Consider the following 19,079-nt stretch of genomic DNA (forward strand, 5'->3'; position numbering starts at 1 on the left):
AGTCATATTGAATAGTAAAATTAATGTAAAAGGAAAAATTTCCGTCATTTGCTGTAACTTATTGATCTTAATTCAGCTGGAATTAATACTGTCATATTGCATTCTGGTAAAATACACTCGGGGGACAAAAAAAACCGGACACTTTAATATTTGCTGGTATTTTGCAAAACATTATCTTCTCATACAATATTATGGTAGCCATCTGTTGTTATGGAGACGTGTATACATTGTTGATTGTTTTTTGTTTTATAAACAAGCCATTACAACCAAATATTCCAATTTTGCTTTCGGAGGCTCAGCTATAACAATTTTGTCTCAACCATTTTGTGCTTCATTATCGTTATCATTCGTTATTTCTTTATTTTTACATTTTCTGAGTTTAAGTGGAGTTGTAACATTTGTCTTACAACAAGATGCGACCTGAAGATATGGCTCGAGCTGTAGCCCTTTACGATGATGGATGCAGTGTACGTTACATTGCAAATGTTATGAATATGGCTAGAAGCATAACCCATGATGCCATAAAACGATATAGAGAGACCCTAGAATATACCAGAAGACCAGGTTTGGGTCGTCCAAGAGCTACAAATCCAAATGAAGACAAGTATATGGTGTTGAGAGTTCTTAGGGAGCACAACCTGCTAGCTACTAGTGTAGCCCAGCAATTTGTTAACATGCATGGACGCCCAATTTCGACCAAAACAGCTAGAAGGAGGTTGAAAGCAAGTGGACTGATATCAAGTAGACCTGCAACTGGTCCCAGACTTCTCAGGATGCATCGAGTTGAACGACTGCATTTTGCAAATGATCACAGGGATTGGAGAAATGGACAGTGGAGCTGTGTTCTGTTCACCGATGAGTCCTGTTTCAATCTGTGCTCACCTGATGGACGTGAAAGAGTTTGGAAAAGGAGGGGAGAACGATTTTCACAGTGTTGCATTTCCGAAAATGTGCCGTATGGAGGTGGTGGAGTGATGGTTTGGGCAGGAGTGTGTACAGATGCTCGTACAGAGTTGGTTTTTGTTGAAAATGGAAGACTAACAGCTGATAGGTATATAAATGAATGTCTGGCTGATCATGTTGTGCCATTTGGCCAATTTGTAGGCGATAATTTTGTTTTAATGCATGATAATGCACGGCCGCATATTGCCCATGCGGTCGGAGATTATCTCCAAGAAGTGGGAATCCATGTTCTTCCATGGCCAGCAAGGAGTCCAGACATGAACCCAATTGAACACGTGTGGGACATGCTGGGACGGAGTGTTAAGAATAGACGACCGAGACCAGAATCGTTACAAGAGTTGAGGCGAGCACTTGGTGAAGAATGGGAACTTATTCCTCAAGAAGACATTGCTAACCAAATTGAGAGCATGCCAAGACGTATGTATGCAGTTATTCAAGCCAGAAGGGGTAATACCCGTTACTAAAAAGAGTTTTTAATGTTTAAGGCACCATAAAATGAAAAAACAGTTAGACGCCCTTTGTAATTTTTTTGTAAATTTTCTCATCAGAGATTTTTTTTTTCAAATGTTGTCGTATAAGGTGCTAAATGAAACATTATTTTGTTTTTAAATGGGTTTTGTTTCATTTTGAAATAATTGGCAACAAAATACAAGCAAATATAGAAGTGTCCGGTTTTTTTTGTGCCTGAGTGTAGTAGGGGAGGCACAGCCTCCCTTGCCTCTCCTGAAAATTCGCTGCTGGAAGTATGGAATATTTTTAAGACTGAATTTTCGAACAAATTTGGTCCAAATTTCACTCATGGCTTACCTTAAGCTTACGTACCGTACTTTCAGAAATAAATTATATTAAAATCGGATATTTCATAGCTCCTTGGACACAACTGTTTTAAAGACAATGTTACCTGAATGAGTTTATAAAACTTAAAAGTAATCTTTAAGACACTCTCAACCATCAAATCTTCATTCTAATAGGTACTTAGTTTGTAGTTTTAAATTTATTTAAGGTTTTGTTATTCTTTTTATCTTTTATTATTGTAACTACACATCTAGTACATTTTTTGTAAAATAGATCTGCACTCCCTTGGCGATATAATAGGCTAATAATAATAATAATAATAATATAAAGTGATGAAAATATAAAAAATACGACGAAAAATAAACCGTAAACAGAAATACCCGAAAATGACTGAATAATGAGACACACGGCAAGAAATATAATCCGAAATGAGCAAACAATAATTCAATACAAAAAAACTTATGTAAGCATTCAAAACCGCTTAAAAATTACATTTCTGATAGCTGAACAAAGTTCATATACAAACGGACATTGCATGTGACATGTCAACAAACTGATGATGTCAACAATATCCGGATTTTGTTTATAGCTCTCGTTCACAAATGAAGACAAGACGCTCCGAGCATGCAGCATCAGCTAGTTCTCCTTTAATTGTCGTAACTCCGCAGTTTTCCGAGGTCCCACCATATGTTTCTGATGCATGCCATTTGAAGTATCCTGTTTCATTTAATGGTCTGCCTGCAAACATAATTGGGTACGTCATGCAAAATTGAGTAATATTCTTTTTTACACGATTGTGTTTTTCGTTGTATTTACAGCCATTGTTGTTAGGTTTTGAAAGTTAGAATTCCCACACAGAAACTTGTCGCTAGGGAAACCATTCTTCATTACATAAAACTATACTGACATATACCCATCACAGTGCACTTATTGTTACTTAGTTACCATTACAGTGCACTTTGCGAAGGCTTAGGAATAATACTGCTCTAAATTTTCAATGCAAAATGTACTGTATTTGCAATTTTAAAAATATGATCGTGCAAAAAATGTTGTACAATACACGTTTGTGAAATGCATTACAAAATCTCGGAAAATGAAAAACATATTCTGCTCGTTTTTCAAACAGTTCCTCGATTTTGTAAAAAGCACTTCCTAACCTTGTATCATAATATACTATTAATAGACGACTGAAGTTTTCAATGACTGTTTGTACAGCTCATGCATTTTATCAAGACACTCGCGATGTGCAGTATAGGAACAACGTTACTGTGGTGGGGGTAAAAGTAGAAGGGAAGGTCGGGCGTGTGTCTACCGAGTTCAAGACAAAAACTAACCCATTCCCCTATAATTCGTAAGTAGGAAGAGTGGGGGAGTGTCTTGATAAAATGTATGAGCTGTAAGGTGGTATGACGACAAAGGATTGTTAGAGCCTTGCCACACATTGCCTTTTATTACTCCACACCTGTGGAGTAACGGTTAGCACGTCTAGCCGGGAAACCAGGTGGCCTGGGTTCGATTCCTGGTCGGGGCAAGTTACCTGGTTGAGGTTTTTTCCGGGGTTTTCCCTCAACCCAATATGAGCAAATGCTGGGTAACTTTCGGTGTTGGACCCCGGACTCATTTCACCGACATTATCACCTTCATCTCATTCAGACGCTAAATAACCTAGATGTTGATAAAGCGTCGTAAAATAACCTACAAAAATTATTATTATTATTATTATTATTATTATTATTATTATTATTATAATGAGGCCGTGACGTAGATGGGAGCATAATATTAAAATGGATTTGAGGGAGGTGGGATATGATGCTAGGGACTGGATTAATCTTGCTCAGGATAGGGACCGATGGCGGGCTTATGTGAGGGCGGCAATGAAACTCCGAGTTCTTTAAATGTCACTTGTAAGTAAATCATAATAACAACAATTACTAGAACTCAGGTATTGTCCTTTTGATTATTTTATTCGTGTGTCCTTAATGCAAAATTGATATTAGGTAATTTTTAAAAGGACTTCCCACGTTTTATAGTGTCTAGTCTACTTTAGAGAATACGAGCCAATCAGCACCTATTTTGAGGGGGGGAGGGAAATGTATTTTGCCCAATAGAATTTTCCCTTCCTTGGTCTAAGGCATCTTGCCTAGGACTCTCGGTACGGAATACGCGCTGGTTTGAGTCTTCATGAGAGAAGATTTTTCTCATGAAATTTCGGTCAATGCATGGGACCGGTACCCACCCAGCATCATGATGCACTTTGGGAGCTAGGCGATACGGAGCGAAATCCTCAAACACAATATGTCCCTTTCTTTCTTACGCACCAGTTAATCATATTTTGGAAGAGAACGAACTTGTGGAAATCTTCATTGTTGTACGTACAGTATGTACAGTAGTGTGTTACTGGCTCTTCTGAATTTACAATGTCGTATCGTGGAGCACACATAAGTTCAACATTAACAAAGAAAGTTGAAGTGTTTTCTTCTACTGGTAGAATAACGTTTGTGTGTAAGCAAGGAAAAAAAGTAGCAGTTAGCTAAAGTGCACTGCACTGTACAAGGTGTCTGATTTAAGTCATTCATGCTGGTTTAGGGAGCCCAAATATCAATCTAAACATGTAGGAGATATTTAATGGTTTCTCAGGCGGAATCAGGTATGTGTATAACGTCCACTGACATCGTCACGTGAATGTTACGAATTTTAGTTTTCGTGTGATAATTTTGTTAAATACTCGTATGTGCACTCAAATTATTTATTTTCTTTCGGCTTTCCAATGTTTCTTATAGTAGTGTTTTTTTATTGAATAGTGTTTCATCGAGTCATTTGCTCTTTTCATATTAGGCCTACTTCTTAACACGTAAGTTATCTCCAATTCCTCAAATTAATTAATTCTTTTGTTTCATTTGGAATAAATAGCGGACATAATAAGAATGTACCTGTAAAGAACAGACAGCGTAGAGTTTTAACGCAATTTATTCATTCATTTATTTAAAGATATTTTTTAGTTTGTCACTTCTAGCGACACTACCATGAGAACGTCACAACCTGGGTAGACCAAAAAAAAAGTTGGATTCATATTATAACATACCAATTGGTCTACTGCGTATCAGATCAATGACAACCCGCATGGAGCTGGACCATGTTGAATAGACTGCTGGCTGGAATATCTTATTTTCCCTTCTTCTGTCGTTATCATTCACTTTTGTTGTGACGAGTTTCCGAGATTCGAACCGTGAATGATTACCGAAGGCAGGATTCAAGCTTCAATAGCTACTGCTATGGTACATTCTGGTTCATGAGATATTTCATCGGTTATAAATTTCCCTTTCAAAGGAGTATTAACTAGAACCTTCTAGAATCACCTACAATCGGAGTTCGACAATAAAGAGTACGAAAAGAAGAACTGAGAATCGAACCCTCACAGAATTGTTTCCGATCTCTGATAACGAATTTGAATAACATCATGTGCGTCGGGAGTCACACGACAGCTGAACTGTGGCGCAAGGTGACAGAACAGTAGTGAGTGATCTCATAGTCAGGGTGCACGGCGACTCACAGCATAAATTCCCAAGAAAATCGAGCCTTTTTGGGAGTGGTATATTACGACCCTTTCCAATGCCAAGTATAGTTAAGTGAAAATAAAAGGAGCCTGAAATAAACTAGGTTTCGTTATTTCCAAGAAAGGCATCTTCTGTGTACTTAATAAGATTGGTAAAGCTCGAATGGAATGAATTTGTATCATCTCGTGGGGTGCGGCGACTTGTGACGGGGGGGGTGGATTTGCTTGCTTTTTTCACTCTGGAATTAATCCCATCCGAGCTTTGCCAGTCTTATTAGGTACACACAAGATGTCTTTCTTGGAAATAACGAAACCACATTTTTTGCAGGCTCCTATGATTTTCACGTAATTGTACTTGGCATCAGAAAGAGTTGTTATGTACTCCTCCCAAAAGGATCGATTTTCTTGGGCATTGCTACTGTGATACACCGTGCACTTTGATTATGAAATCACTCACTACTGGTCTGTCACCTCTCGCCGCTGTTGGTGTGATTCCTGACGCACATGACGTCATTCAAATTCGTTATCAGAGATCGGAAACAATCATCTGCAGAACCCATTACTCTAGTTGAGAGCCATTAGCTACCTTGAGAGATTTCTGTATTAGAAATTAATGTTTCTTTACTCAAACGCATCGTATGACTCAACATATTAATCAGTCAAGCCGTTTGTAAGTTATATATTTATTGCTTTAGCTGTTTTCAATCATTATTAAAACTAAAATACAAGAGCTGCGAGTTAGAGAATTTCAACGACGAAAAGTGTGCATGAGGGTTAAGTTGGCGTGATTTCTACTATCCTTGTCTGCGGTCCTTGTCTATCGACTGTCAACAGATGTAAGGGGGGAAAGGTTTTCTTTTGTAGAATTCTTGGAATTCCCTTCCCTCCTTCTCCCTTGGCCCTTCTAGAACACACTTTTGCAAATCCAATTAGTGGGTCTCTCAGTGGCGTCTTGGCGTTGTTCGAGTTCATTTATTCAGTAGTGTTTAGTGAATAGTGAAGTAAGTGTGTGTCTCGTTGTGTCAATTTAATATAATATAATATAATATAATATACAATAATTCACAATTTAAACAAAATGTTTTCGGAATTGCATGGTTTCCCTGTTATCTTAAACATGGTAATGTGCGTTGTGCTCTTGTTTTTAATAATCATGGTAGGCAATATGGGAAAACGCGGGAAAGCCTTGAAGTCGGACAGTATGAACATGGTTATTAATGTACACAAATTCTTTACTGAAGAATATGAGGCACTGAAACGCGGAAAGCAAACAATATCTGTGTCGAGTGTTATCGAAAGAACTGCTGCAGCGACAGGTATATCGTCTCGTAGTGTTAGCAGGATTTTAAAAAAACAAAGGGAGGCACTAGAAAGTGGAAGTGTTCTGCGAACTCCAGGAAAGAAACGCCCAAACAGGACCCCTCAGAAAACTGCAATTGACTCATTTTCTGCCGCCGCTATAAGACGAGTAATTTATTCTTTGTATCGGACTGATTTTTTGCCTAGTTTGAAGGATATAAATGACGCATTAATTAAGGAAAGCTTATTCACTGGAAGCATATGGAGTTTGAGAGAAATTCTTAAAAAAATGAAATTTAGGTATGTTAAAAATACTCAAGGCAGAAAATTTTTAATGGAAAGGTCAGATGTTATTTTAAAGAGATTTAAATTCTTAAGAAAAATGAAAGAATTACGCGCCACTGGACGCGCCGTTGTTTATCTAGACGAAACTTGGGTTAATGTGAACCATACGAAAAGCAAAGTTTGGAAAAGCGATGATCACGAAATTGACTTCCCACTTCAAACCCCAATAGGAAAAGGTCAACGGTTTATTATTTTACACGCCGGATGTTCGACAGGTTTCATTCCAAACGCGCTTCTAACTTTCAAATCTAAATCAACTAAAGACTACCACGAGGAGACGGACAGCACTGTATTTAAGAACTGGTTCATTAATCAATTATTACCAAACATTCCTCTCAATAGCATCATTGTAATGGACAATGCCCCCTATCATTCAACAGAACTCAATAAGGCACCAATTTCATCAACACCGAAATCTGAAATGCAGTCCTGGCTTCGTAACAATAACATTGAATTTGATTTACGATCCACGAAACCTGTATTATATGAACTTGTAAAAACTAAAAAAGATAATTTCAAAACATACGAAATCGACCAAATTGCGACAATGCACTCCCATACTGTAGTGAGACAGCCACCATACCATTGTGATTTAAACGCGATCGAATTAATATGGGGGCAGGTTAAAAATGACGTTGCGAAGCGTAATATTTCGTTCAAAAGTAAAGATGTGAAATTGTTGTTTGAGAGCGCTCTTGCAAAAGTGACGGAAGATAATTGGAGAAAGGCCTGTGAACACGTGGAAAAAGTCGAACAATTTTATTGGGAGAAGGACGGACTAGTAGACGAAATTAGCGATCGATTCGTAATAAATTTGGATGACACGGACACGGACGAGGAACTTTCTGGCGGAGAGGAGTCAGAATTTGAAGAGGAAGAGAGTGCCGCCGCTGCTAACTCCTGGTCGCTGGAAGGAGTGTCGACCATACCGCCGTCACCATAAATGAGGGTAGAGAGAGATGGTGAGTATTCTTTCTCTTTCTAAAAGGGACTAGACAAGTAAATCCTCATGGACTTGTACCCCTAGTCGTGTTGTGCGTGATGCCTAAAACAATTTATGAACGGCTTGAGTCAGATGCTCTGTACAGACACGTGTATAATTCTGTTACTGATATGAATGTACTGAAAAAAAGTAGTTTATTGGTTAATTCGAATTTTGGCTATTTCTATATATTACTTTCAAATGTCCCTTAGAGTTCGAATGAAAAGAGTCCATTGTACTGTATAATTAATGTCAGAATTGTCAGAAATTTTGTGGTCCTAATAGGCCCTCCTCAGATTTTCGGTGGCCGAGGAAGCTGTCGAGCCGCCACTGAGATTCGCCCTCCATGATTAAGTTTTGTCAATTCCACTACAGCCCACTCCCTAACACCACAGTCTTGTATATACAGTCACGAAGCTTGAGTTGTGAGGGTGCTAGGAACAATAGACTGTGCCGGTAATATTTCACATTGTCTGTAATGAGGCGATATTAGCGATCCTAGTGGTTAGCAACTACCTATGGATGCATATTTACTACGTTTTGAGCTTCGTGACTGTATATACTAGACTGTGCTAACACAGAAAACGCAGCTTCAGTCTCGTTCAACTAGAGGAACATTATCCTCAAATCAGAAAATTACTTTTATACTAAATTAATATAGTTAACTTACTAAATATTGTAACATATTTCCTCTCCTGAAACTTGTCGTGAAAGCCAATATGGATCCAGGAGTTTCTCCAGCCACTCAGGTTGCCCGGATGTTTGGCCCACAGATGTTCCGTTGCTTTCACTTCGTCGTTGGAGTTATAAATAAGGAGATGAGCACCTTCTGAGTAACAGATCTCTACCGCCTCACCCCATAATTTGGGATTGGTGTGAATTTTATAGTAGCCAAGTCCTGGAATCAACTCGTAGCCAGATCCAGGCGGTGGTTTTGTGGCTACACCTTCAGAAAGATAATACAATTTGCATTTATACCAATTTAATGTAAATGGGAATTTGATAGCGGAGCATTGCACATGGCTTATTGTGAATGTTTACATAAACCTAAGTGGCGTAACAATTTACAATTCAGTTTGTTTTTCAGATAGTCGGTTATAAAGGTTTATAAAATATTCAAGTTTTTCAATCATATGACTTATCTAGTGTAGTATTTATTACCACACATTAATACATTGTTACGTGTTAAAAATATAAAAATAAAATATTTATAAAAACATTTCCGTTTTTTGGGGGCATCTTCAGGTAGGCCTACTTGCTGGTGCGATAGGCCTATCTATTTCAGTTTAATCATGGTGAATGTAGTAAGACAACAATAGTTATACCCAATATGTGAATGGTAGGTAAGTACCGGTAGTGAAACAAGTGTTCATCGTCATGTGTCTTATAAATATAGTATGCATACATAATTATATTTTTGTAAAGTATTATTATTAATTAATTTACTTTGACATGTATGTAAATAAGTTATTAACCTGTTAAAATTATTGTAGTTAAAATTATTAAAATATCTAAAAACTAAAAGTCACGTCATGAGAAGCATAGTATCGAAGTTAGACAACTCCATTTTTTGCGATTTCGAGATATTGATTGTTTCTCATAGAAGTTGTGTGCTGAATGTGATTCTGGAACTGTTTAGGTTCAAAAACGGACAGAACAGAGCGAAAATAGCACTTAATTGTACGCTTTAGACTCAAAATGTAGACAACTCCACTGTGGCTTGGTTTCAAATTAGGACAATTCCTTCAGTAGCCAATGAGAAGCCTACATTCGTACCACCTTTTCCCATCACGCATCGCGAATCCAACATGGCTGATTATTTATATAATAGGTTTGTGAATGAATAAGTCGGCTACTGTTTTACGTAAATTTGCTTTGAAACCGAGTTAGAAGAGACTTAGATTCAAAAGTAGACAATTTCACTTTAAGTATGGCTTCATTTGGTTTCAAAAACAGACAACTCCACTTTAAATATGACTTCGTTTGGTTTCAAAAACAGACAATTCCATGACTTAGTTTCAGAGATGGACAAATCCACTTTTCAAACTTAAATTTCGACCTGAATATTAATTTTAATCACATTTTGAGACTGAAAAAATATTTCTATGACCCATGAGAATGTTAAAAAAAAAAATTGTACGTATAACGGTGACATTGGTTTCCAAGGATCTAGTTTTTCGCTCCTTCTGTAAAAAGAAGAAAAAGTGGAGTTGTCCAACTTTGATACCAAGCTCCTCACATAATTTATAAAACCCATGAATTACAAAATATTAACAAGCAATTTTATATGTGCATATCTTGTATCCCCATACTCAATATCATAGAGCCAAGCGCACTTCGTACTCATTTGCTACCGACATTCCAATAACTTATATTATACAGACGCAGTGTTGCCAAACGTCACTCAGTAAAATAAACTAAACCGGCGAGCTAAAAAGCCCAGAAATGGCTAAATTATACATTTTTAACACCTGCATAAGAATTAGCACACTGCATGAGTAAAAAATACAAGACTCGTCTCCTCTGGCTCATTCTTCTGCTAGTGCTGTAAACATTCTCCCTCGTTTCCCGCTTGTATGCATCATTTGTGCCAACAAGCTTCGGTATTTCTTCTGGAGCTTGGTACGAAAAACTTGACATCTCAACCCAAACCTTACACTCAGAACAGCAGAGAGGACATTTGTTTTAAGTCTGTTTCTAAGTATATTTTTCAGAATGTTTACCTAGCTCAACTTCCGCGTTAGAATGCGGTAGGATTAAGACAGAAAAAGCTAGTGAGACCAACTTCGAGAAAGGATTTTGGCACCGGTTTTCAATTTTGTCGATATTTTGTTCAAAATTCACAGCTAACACCAAATCAGTGATGGGTTGTTTAGTTGATTTCAAAGTTTCTTTCAAACATAGCAACGAAATCTTATCATCACTGCCTTCAAGTTGCAGCTCGAATACAAAATAATGATGAAATGATTCAACAGAAACGCTGTAAACGCCCGATATCCCCAAGTACCGGCATCACAACCAAAAGCTAGTAGAGGTTTGGCCTTTGACGGTGACAATACACGAGTCATATGTGGTACTGTTCTCCAACCATGAGATTAACCATAAAAGGAATGTGCTTACTATTGCATCATATATTGGAGCAAAGTAGATAGATAATACTACCGTTATAACGTCAATTTAAAAAACATGCGCTCTCCTGCATATGTTATTTCCTGTATGGAGAGATTAAAAAGACCAGGAGATTAACCGTGATCTAATTTTGTAACTAGGGTAGTATAAATGTGTGTGTATCAGTGTTATCGTTTATGCTTTGAGAGTTAGCCAATGGAGATGCATGTACCTACGTGTGTGATCTTATGGCATAAACATTCATTTACAGCATCACCCCGATGCGTCTCATTCCCCTGAGAATCATTGAGGAAGAGGAAGGTTAAAGTAATATACTTCATAATTAAATTAATGAAAATTCAACTAACTTAGTTCAATTATTTTGTGCTTTTAATTGTGAAGACTGAAAATGTCTAGAAATGGCCAAATCATATTAGAAAGATGGCTAAGAATGTCACTAGTAGCTTTTTTTACAAACTACATAGGTTCTGCTTTAGGAACCGGTGGAGTCAGAAAGATACAAAAATTGCAAGACAAACTAAAAACTATCTTAATAACAGTGGTTTTATTATTCTCGACCATTTGAGAAACTTCATTAGCGAAAAAAAAACCTTTGAGCTATTATGTTGCACGGCAACGTCGCACGTCTGTATCACTCGTACGCAAACGAAATTCATTGATTTGCACAGACAATTCCGTCCTACTGCATTGAATTGGTAAATAGGCAAAACTGTTCAGAATCACATTAGACCAGTGGTTCCCAAACTTTTTGAAGGCGCAACCCACTTTTGGGCGAGACTTATGTTTGCAACCCCCCACTACTGTACCGGTTCTTGACTCCATCAAAAAAATACAAATACCCGTAAAATCGTAAATAACTTTAATTTCACTCAAAACCAGTAGACGCCACCCGAAGTACGATTTTTAAACAACAGCTTTTTGAGTATCTTCCGAAAGAAACTCAAAATAATTACGAGAGTCACAGCTTGATACTGAATCCGTTGCGTTCAACTGTTTGAAATTAAAAAGAATGAAGGAAAAACTCACTGAAATAGGCCTATGTGCCTACTAATGGAATGTTGGACCCAGGACTTTTTTTTTTCGCAGGGCGTGACCACTTTTGCATCAAAAGAATACCTCGAGTTTACAAAAGAAGCTCTTAAATTTTCGATAACACTTGCAACCTCGTATTCATGCAAATTTAGTTTCTCGTCTGTGGTTGCCATCAAAACAAGAGCGAGAAATCTCGAATTGGAAAATTATATCACTGTGTGTGTATCGAATGCTTAGTCCAGATTTGAGAGGCTACATTCTGAAAAACAGGCACACTTATCACATTAATTATCTATTGTTTACTTTATTACTGCTGAAAGATTTCTTATATTATGATCAACGTTGTTTATGTTTCTAAATCCAAAATGCCATCTGGCAGACTCTATACGAAAGAAGAGTTCCTATCAAGTTTCCCTAGAGCAGAGTTTCTCAAAGTGTATTCCCCGGAACCTCGGGGTTCCGTAAGAAACTCTTACGGGTTCCGCGCAATTCCTGATGTGAAATTATTTACTTTTTAATCTCTAAAATATAATGTTATAAAAACATGAAAAAGAATAAGAACAGAACTATAACTGTTTATTCAGCCCAGGACAACAATGGGTACCGTTTACGGCAATCCGATCACTAATGCACATTGTTGAAATAATAATAATAATAATAATAATAATAATAATAATAATAATAATAATAATAATAATAATAATACACTCAGGGACAAAAAAAACCGGACACTTTAATATTTGCTGGTATTTTGCAAAACATTATCTTCTCATACAATATTATGGTAGCCATTTGTTGTTATGGAGACGTGTATACATTGTTGATTGTTTTTTGTTTTATAAACAAGCCATTACAACCAAATATTCCAATTTTGCTTTCGGAGTCTCAGCTATAACAATTTTGTCTCAACCATTTTGTGCTTCATTATCGTTATCATTCGTTATTTCTTTATTTTTACATTTTCTGAGTTTAAGTGGGGTTGTAACATTTGTCTTAAAACAAGATGCGACCTGAAGATGTGGCTCGAGCTGTAGCCCTTTACGATGATGGACGCAGTGTACGTTACATTGCAAATGTTATGAATATGGCTAGAAGCACAACCCATGATGCCATAAAACGGTATAGAGAGACCCTAGAATATACCAGAAGACCAGGTTCCGGTCGTCCAAGAGCTAAAAATCCAAATGAAGACAGGTATATGGTGTTGAGAGTTCTTAGGGAGCGCAACCTGCCAGCTACTAGTGTAGCCCAGCAATTTGTTAACATGCATGGACGCCCAATTTCGGCCAAAACAGTTACAAGGAGGTTGAAAGCAAGTGGACTGATATCAAGTAGACCTGCAACTGGTCCCAGACTTCTCAGGATGCATCGAGTTGAATGACTGCATTTTGCAAATGATCACAGGGATTGGAGAAATGGACAGTGGAGCTGTGTTCTGTTCACCGATGAGTCCCGTTTCAATCTGTGCTCACCTGATGGACGTGAAAGAGTTTGGAGAAGGAGGGGAGAACGATTTTCATAGTGTTGCATTTCCGAAAATGTGCCGTATGGAGGTGGTGGAGTGATGGTTTGGGCAGGAGTGTGTACGGATGCTCGTACAGAGTTGGTTATTGTTGAAAATGGAAGACTAACAGCTGATAGGTATATAAATGAATGTTTGGCTGATCATGTTGTGCCATTTGGCAAATTTGTAGGCGATAATTTTGTTTTAATGCATGATAATGCACGGCCGCATATTGCCCATGCGATCGGAGATTATCTCCAAGAAGTGGGATTCCATGTTCTTCCATGGCCAGCAAGGAGTCCAGACATGAACCCAATTGAACACGTGTGAGACATGCTGGGACGGCGGGTTAAGAATAGACGACCGAGACTAGAATCGTTACAAGAGTTGAGGCGAGCACTTGGCGAAGAATGGGAACTTATTCCTCAAGAAGACATTGCTAACCAAATTGAGAGCATGCCAAGACGTATGGATGCAGTTATTCAAGCCAGAGGGAGTAATACCCGTTACTAAAAAGAGTTTTTAATGTTTAAGGCACCATAAAATGAAAAAACAGTTAGACCAAACGATGCCATAGTTATACGCCCTTTGTAATTTTTTGTAAATTTTCTCATCAGAGTTTTTTTTTTTCAAATGTTGTCGTATAAGGTGCTAAATGAAACATTATTTTGTTTAAATGGGTTTTGTTTCATTTTGAAATAATTGGCAACAAAATACAAGCAAATATAGAAGTGTCCGGTTTTTTTTGTCCCCGAGTGTATTAGGTGCGCTTGAAATAACTTAAGTGTCTGCAGCTAACACATTTTCCAACAATAATGCAGAGGTGTAAATTGTATACGAAATTAATTGAAAGTTCTGTGAAGGATATTTCGCAGAGTTGTTTTGACGTTCCTTCAAGAAAGCACGTGAAATTTCTTTTGGAGAAGAAAGAACATTATTTTGAAATTCAAGGTAAGTTATGTGTTAATTATGTGTCTCAACGTTTATTTAATAATATTCGAAAAAGCTAAAATATTTTAAAGAAAAATTGTGCGAGTTTTGTCATCCTTTCTTCAAAATTGTGTAAATAGAGGGCAAGACCGATCATTGCGAGCTACATCATCGTATTTTTAATACAGGATGATACCGATCATAACTCTACTTTTTTAATACAGAGTAACACCGAATCATGGATCGGTGGCTTAAAACAGGATCATTAAAACAATCAACATCCAACTGTGCCACTAAACTTCAAGTATCCCTAAACAAGTATGTGGGTCTGATGAAACCAGGTGTACAAAATAGCTTCTCGTCATCTGAAATTGTGATGGAGCCAATATCAAAAACATAACATGAACCTGTAATTAAAAAACGTAAACATAATGAGAGTTACTTAGCCTTGGATTTCGTGGATGCTAAATATGTGTAATATGTGGCAGAATTTTACCTAATAATTGGATGACACCTTCAAACTTACGTCGCCATTTTGAAACAAACCATGCTCAGTTTTATGACAAGAATATTGATTTCTTTGATAGAAAACGTCGTGAGTTACTAAATTCACAAAATTTCTTAGCTCAGCCATCTTAACCCTAGCAATACCAACGGGGGGTTACTTTGTGTCCACCTTATCCAAAATTTATTTTTTCAATATCTAACTGATATATTAAAAATACGAAAATACTATTTATTGTCAGTTATGAATCTTTCTATCTTACTGTGTTATTGTTTAATAGTTTTCACTGATAGTTTTACCAAAACACGAATATATGTCAAGGTGGACAAAAAATATCCCCCCCTTGGTAAATGGTGTAACCCATAATACAAGGTTTCACGTTATTTCAACTATTTCAAGAATGATGCAGGACTCATGGCCAATATAATTTTTGTGCTTTTGTGTTACTACACATGTAATGCACCAACAATGGACATATTTATTCTTTTTTTTTTTTTTGTTACGCTTCTACTGTCCCTACAATGGGCAAATTTGGTCTTTCTATTTTTGTTACACCTGATTGGTCTGATGTGGTGTGATATTTATGTATCCTACTTGTTTCCGACAATTACATTTGTTGTTCAGTCTACTAGCAATGAGTCGAAAGACCACAGAAGAGTTATTGGAAGAATCTACAGATTCCGAAACTGAAATAGAAAATGATGATGTTGATGGTGAAGTAGTGAGTGAACCTGAAGACCAGTGTATCATGCGTGACGAAGTGGACGGGGATGAAGTGGAATCCAATTCTGAAGATGACCCTGACAACTTATCTGAAATTGAAATCAGTGATAAATATTTTACTAGTACTGGAAGAGTTTACGTTTCCAAATCACCTCGAATATCAAGACGAACTGCACAGAATATTGTGAAAGAACGCGAAGGACTACGAAGTGAAGGTAAAGTGGCCACAATAATAGAGTCGTTTGAAAAGTTCTTTACTCCGGAAATTGTAGACAGCATTATAAAGTATTCTAATGAAGAAGCGATTGGGCAGAAAGTACCAGGAACAAGTAGACTCGAATTCCTTGCTTATATAGGGCTTCTTATCTTTATGGGCAAAGAAAGTGATAGCAAGACAGCAGTTACAGATCTTTGGTCCAATATTTCTGGAAGATTTGTTTATACTGCTACTATGAGCCGAACTAGATTCAAGCAGCTAACTAAAATAATAAGATTTGATGACAAAACCACACGAAATGAACGCAGGGAGTTTGATAAATTTGCCGCAATGCGTGAAGTATTCAACAAAAGGAACTCAGCTTTACCAAAATGTTATTCTGCTGGAATGCACACTGTTGTAGATGAAATGCTTTCATTATTCCGTGGAAGATGTCCCTTCAAAGTTTTCATGAAGGATAAACCTGGGAAGTATGGCATACTTATACGTATGCTTACAGATTCAAAGTCAAGATATGTTATCAGTATGGAACCATATGCAGGGAAGAATAAGAATGCAGCGCAACAAATTCAGCTACAGCTGTCGTAAAACGTTTGGTTCATCCTATAAATAACTCCGGGCGCAATGTAACCACAGACAGGTACTACACATCTGTTGACTTGGCTGAGGATCTATGGAACAATCACAAGCTAACTCTTGTTGGAACTTTGCAGGCAAATAGGAAACACATTCCTCAAGAACCCAAAGAAGTTTCTGGAAGAGAATTATATTCCAGCAAATTTGCGTTCAGTGATCCTGATACTGGAAGTGTTCCAATTACAATTGTTTCATACGTCCCTCGTGAAAAACCTAAGCGGAACCTTCTTATGTTATCCACTCAACATTATGATGATGCAATTGGTGCACCATCTGATCCAAAGAAGAAAACAGTAATAAATCTATACTACAATGACACTAAAGGCGGTGTCGACACAGTGGATCAAATGGTACGCAAATATTCAACAAAAAGAGCTACCAGAAGATGGCCAGTGTCTATTTTCTACACACTTGTTGATATAGCAGCTCTAAATGGCTACACCACATTTATACTGAACTTTCCAGACTGGAATAAGAAGAAACCAAATCAGCGGCGACTTTATCTACAAGAACTGGGATTGAAGCTCATAATTCCGTAGGCCAATATTGAAGAACGGGAAAGAAATGTTACAGGACTGCAGAAGTGTGTGATTTCGGCAATGGAAGGAATTCTGAAAAGGAAAATCAAGCAGACAAGTGGAGCAAAAGAAGTTCATGGTGGTAAGGGTCGATGCCATTTGTGTACTAGAGACTGCCGATCAAAAATAGAAAAGTACAACAAAGTGAGCAAGACAACAATCATTTGCAGTGTTTTTAAAAGGTACACATGTGGTAAACATAGCACGAAAACTATGGTCTGTTCAATATGTGAGGACGGGTGTGAAGAAAGTGATGTGTAGCATTTTACAATTTATTTTGTGACTGTTACACTGAAGTATTTGTTGGAACATACACAATGACATTTCAATTTTTTTCTTTCATAATAGTACATACTATTCGCTGATTGTAAGTGTGGTAAACAAAGCAAGAAAACTGTGTCCTGTTCACTGTGTGAGAACTAATGTGAAGAAAGTGACGCATAATATTTTCCAGTTCTATGATATTTTCTGGACTGTTGCATTCAAGTATTTGCTGAAAAATATACGACAACATTTAAACGTTTTTTGCTTTATGTATACGTATAGTACACACAATATGTAGATTGTAAGTTTGGTATAAGTAGCCTATAACAAGGAAACTGTGGTTTGTTCAATATGTAACAACGAGTGTGAAGATAGTAATGCGTAACATTTTCCAGACTGTTTTGTTGAAGTAAATTGTTCGAAAATATACAATGATATTTAAATTTTTATCTTTTATAGTAGAACATTCTATTTGCCGATAACAAATGTTTAAAAAGTGCTCGAAATTAAACATTTTTATAGTGGTCACAAAATATCCCCCCCTTGGTACTGCATGTCATCAAAATAGCTTGGTATTGCTAGGGTTAATATAGTACAAATGAAAAAGCAACAGAGGCATCTTTCATTGTAAGCTACAGAGTGGCTCAGGCAGGTGAGTTCCACACAGTAGCCGAAAAATTAATAAAACCCTGCGCGATTGACATAGTTAAGTGCATGCTCAATGAGAAGGAGGCTAAACAATATTTTTCATGCCGCTTTCAAATGACACATTCAAGATATGGCAGCTTACGTCAAGGAAGAATTAAACTGTCGACTCACATCATGTTAATTTGCACTACAGATAGACGAGTCAAGTGATGTTGCAGATCTGGCAGTTGTACTAGTATTTGTCCGTTAACATTATGAAGATGCTATTGAAGAAGATATGCTAATACGTAAACCGCTGCCAGCTAATGCAACAGGATCTGAAATTTTCAGACTTGTTAGTGAGTACTTTTGAAGAAATCATATACCCTGGGACAATTGTGTTCATGTCTGCACGGATGGTGCAAAGGCAATGGTTGGGAAAACAGCTGGTGCAGTATCGCGCAAAAAGTCAGTTGCAAAATCAGTCCTTGTATTTTACACCGTCATGCTTTGGCCATATTAAAAATCCCACTGTCCCCCAAAAATGTTCTTAATGAAGCAGTAAAAATCGTTAATTTTATCAAGTCCAGAAAATTAAATTCAAGACTCTTCAAAATTATTTGTGACGAAATGGGAAGCCTTAAAAAAATCTCTGCTTCTCTATACAGAAGTGAGATGGCTTTCTCGCGCAAAATCTTTAAGTAGACTCTTCGAACTTACGGTTGAGGTGATGGCTTTCTTCATTGATCACCATTTCGAGTTGGACGATAGTTTGAGTGACAAACTATTGCTATTGATATTTGCATATTTAGCTCAATTTTTGTGGTAATATATTCAATGCAGCAAATAAAATCAGAGCTTTCAAGATAAAATTGCAGTTCTGGATGAGAAGTCTAGCCGGCCGTGAATTTGAGAGCTTCCCTGCTTTGAAAGATTTCCTTGAGGAGAACGAAGAAACTCTCCGAGAACTTGATGAAATCAATGAAAAATTTGTAAA

General features: G+C 37.2%; 1 protein-coding gene across 2 annotated transcripts in view; it reads right to left on the reverse strand.

Annotated features, from left to right (window-relative positions):
* Positions 1–1,614: 1,614 nt before the first annotated feature.
* Positions 1,615–19,079, reverse strand: part of LOC138696805 (hemolymph lipopolysaccharide-binding protein-like) — a 43,540-nt gene continuing 26,075 nt past the window's right edge. The window contains exons 5-6 of one of the 2 annotated variants that reach the window (XM_069822224.1): positions 8,608–8,883; positions 1,615–2,496 (exon numbers count right to left, since the gene is read on the reverse strand). In XM_069822224.1, coding sequence (XP_069678325.1) covers positions 2,342–2,496; positions 8,608–8,883 — 431 coding nt within the window. In that variant the 3' untranslated portion in view covers positions 1,615–2,341. The remainder of the gene's footprint in view (positions 2,497–8,607; positions 8,884–19,079) is intronic. The other variant, XM_069822234.1, reaches the window with a different exon arrangement.

The sequence above is a fragment of the Periplaneta americana genome, chromosome 1 (assembly GCF_040183065.1).
Source record: "Periplaneta americana isolate PAMFEO1 chromosome 1, P.americana_PAMFEO1_priV1, whole genome shotgun sequence".
Taxonomy (NCBI): domain Eukaryota; kingdom Metazoa; phylum Arthropoda; class Insecta; order Blattodea; family Blattidae; genus Periplaneta; species Periplaneta americana.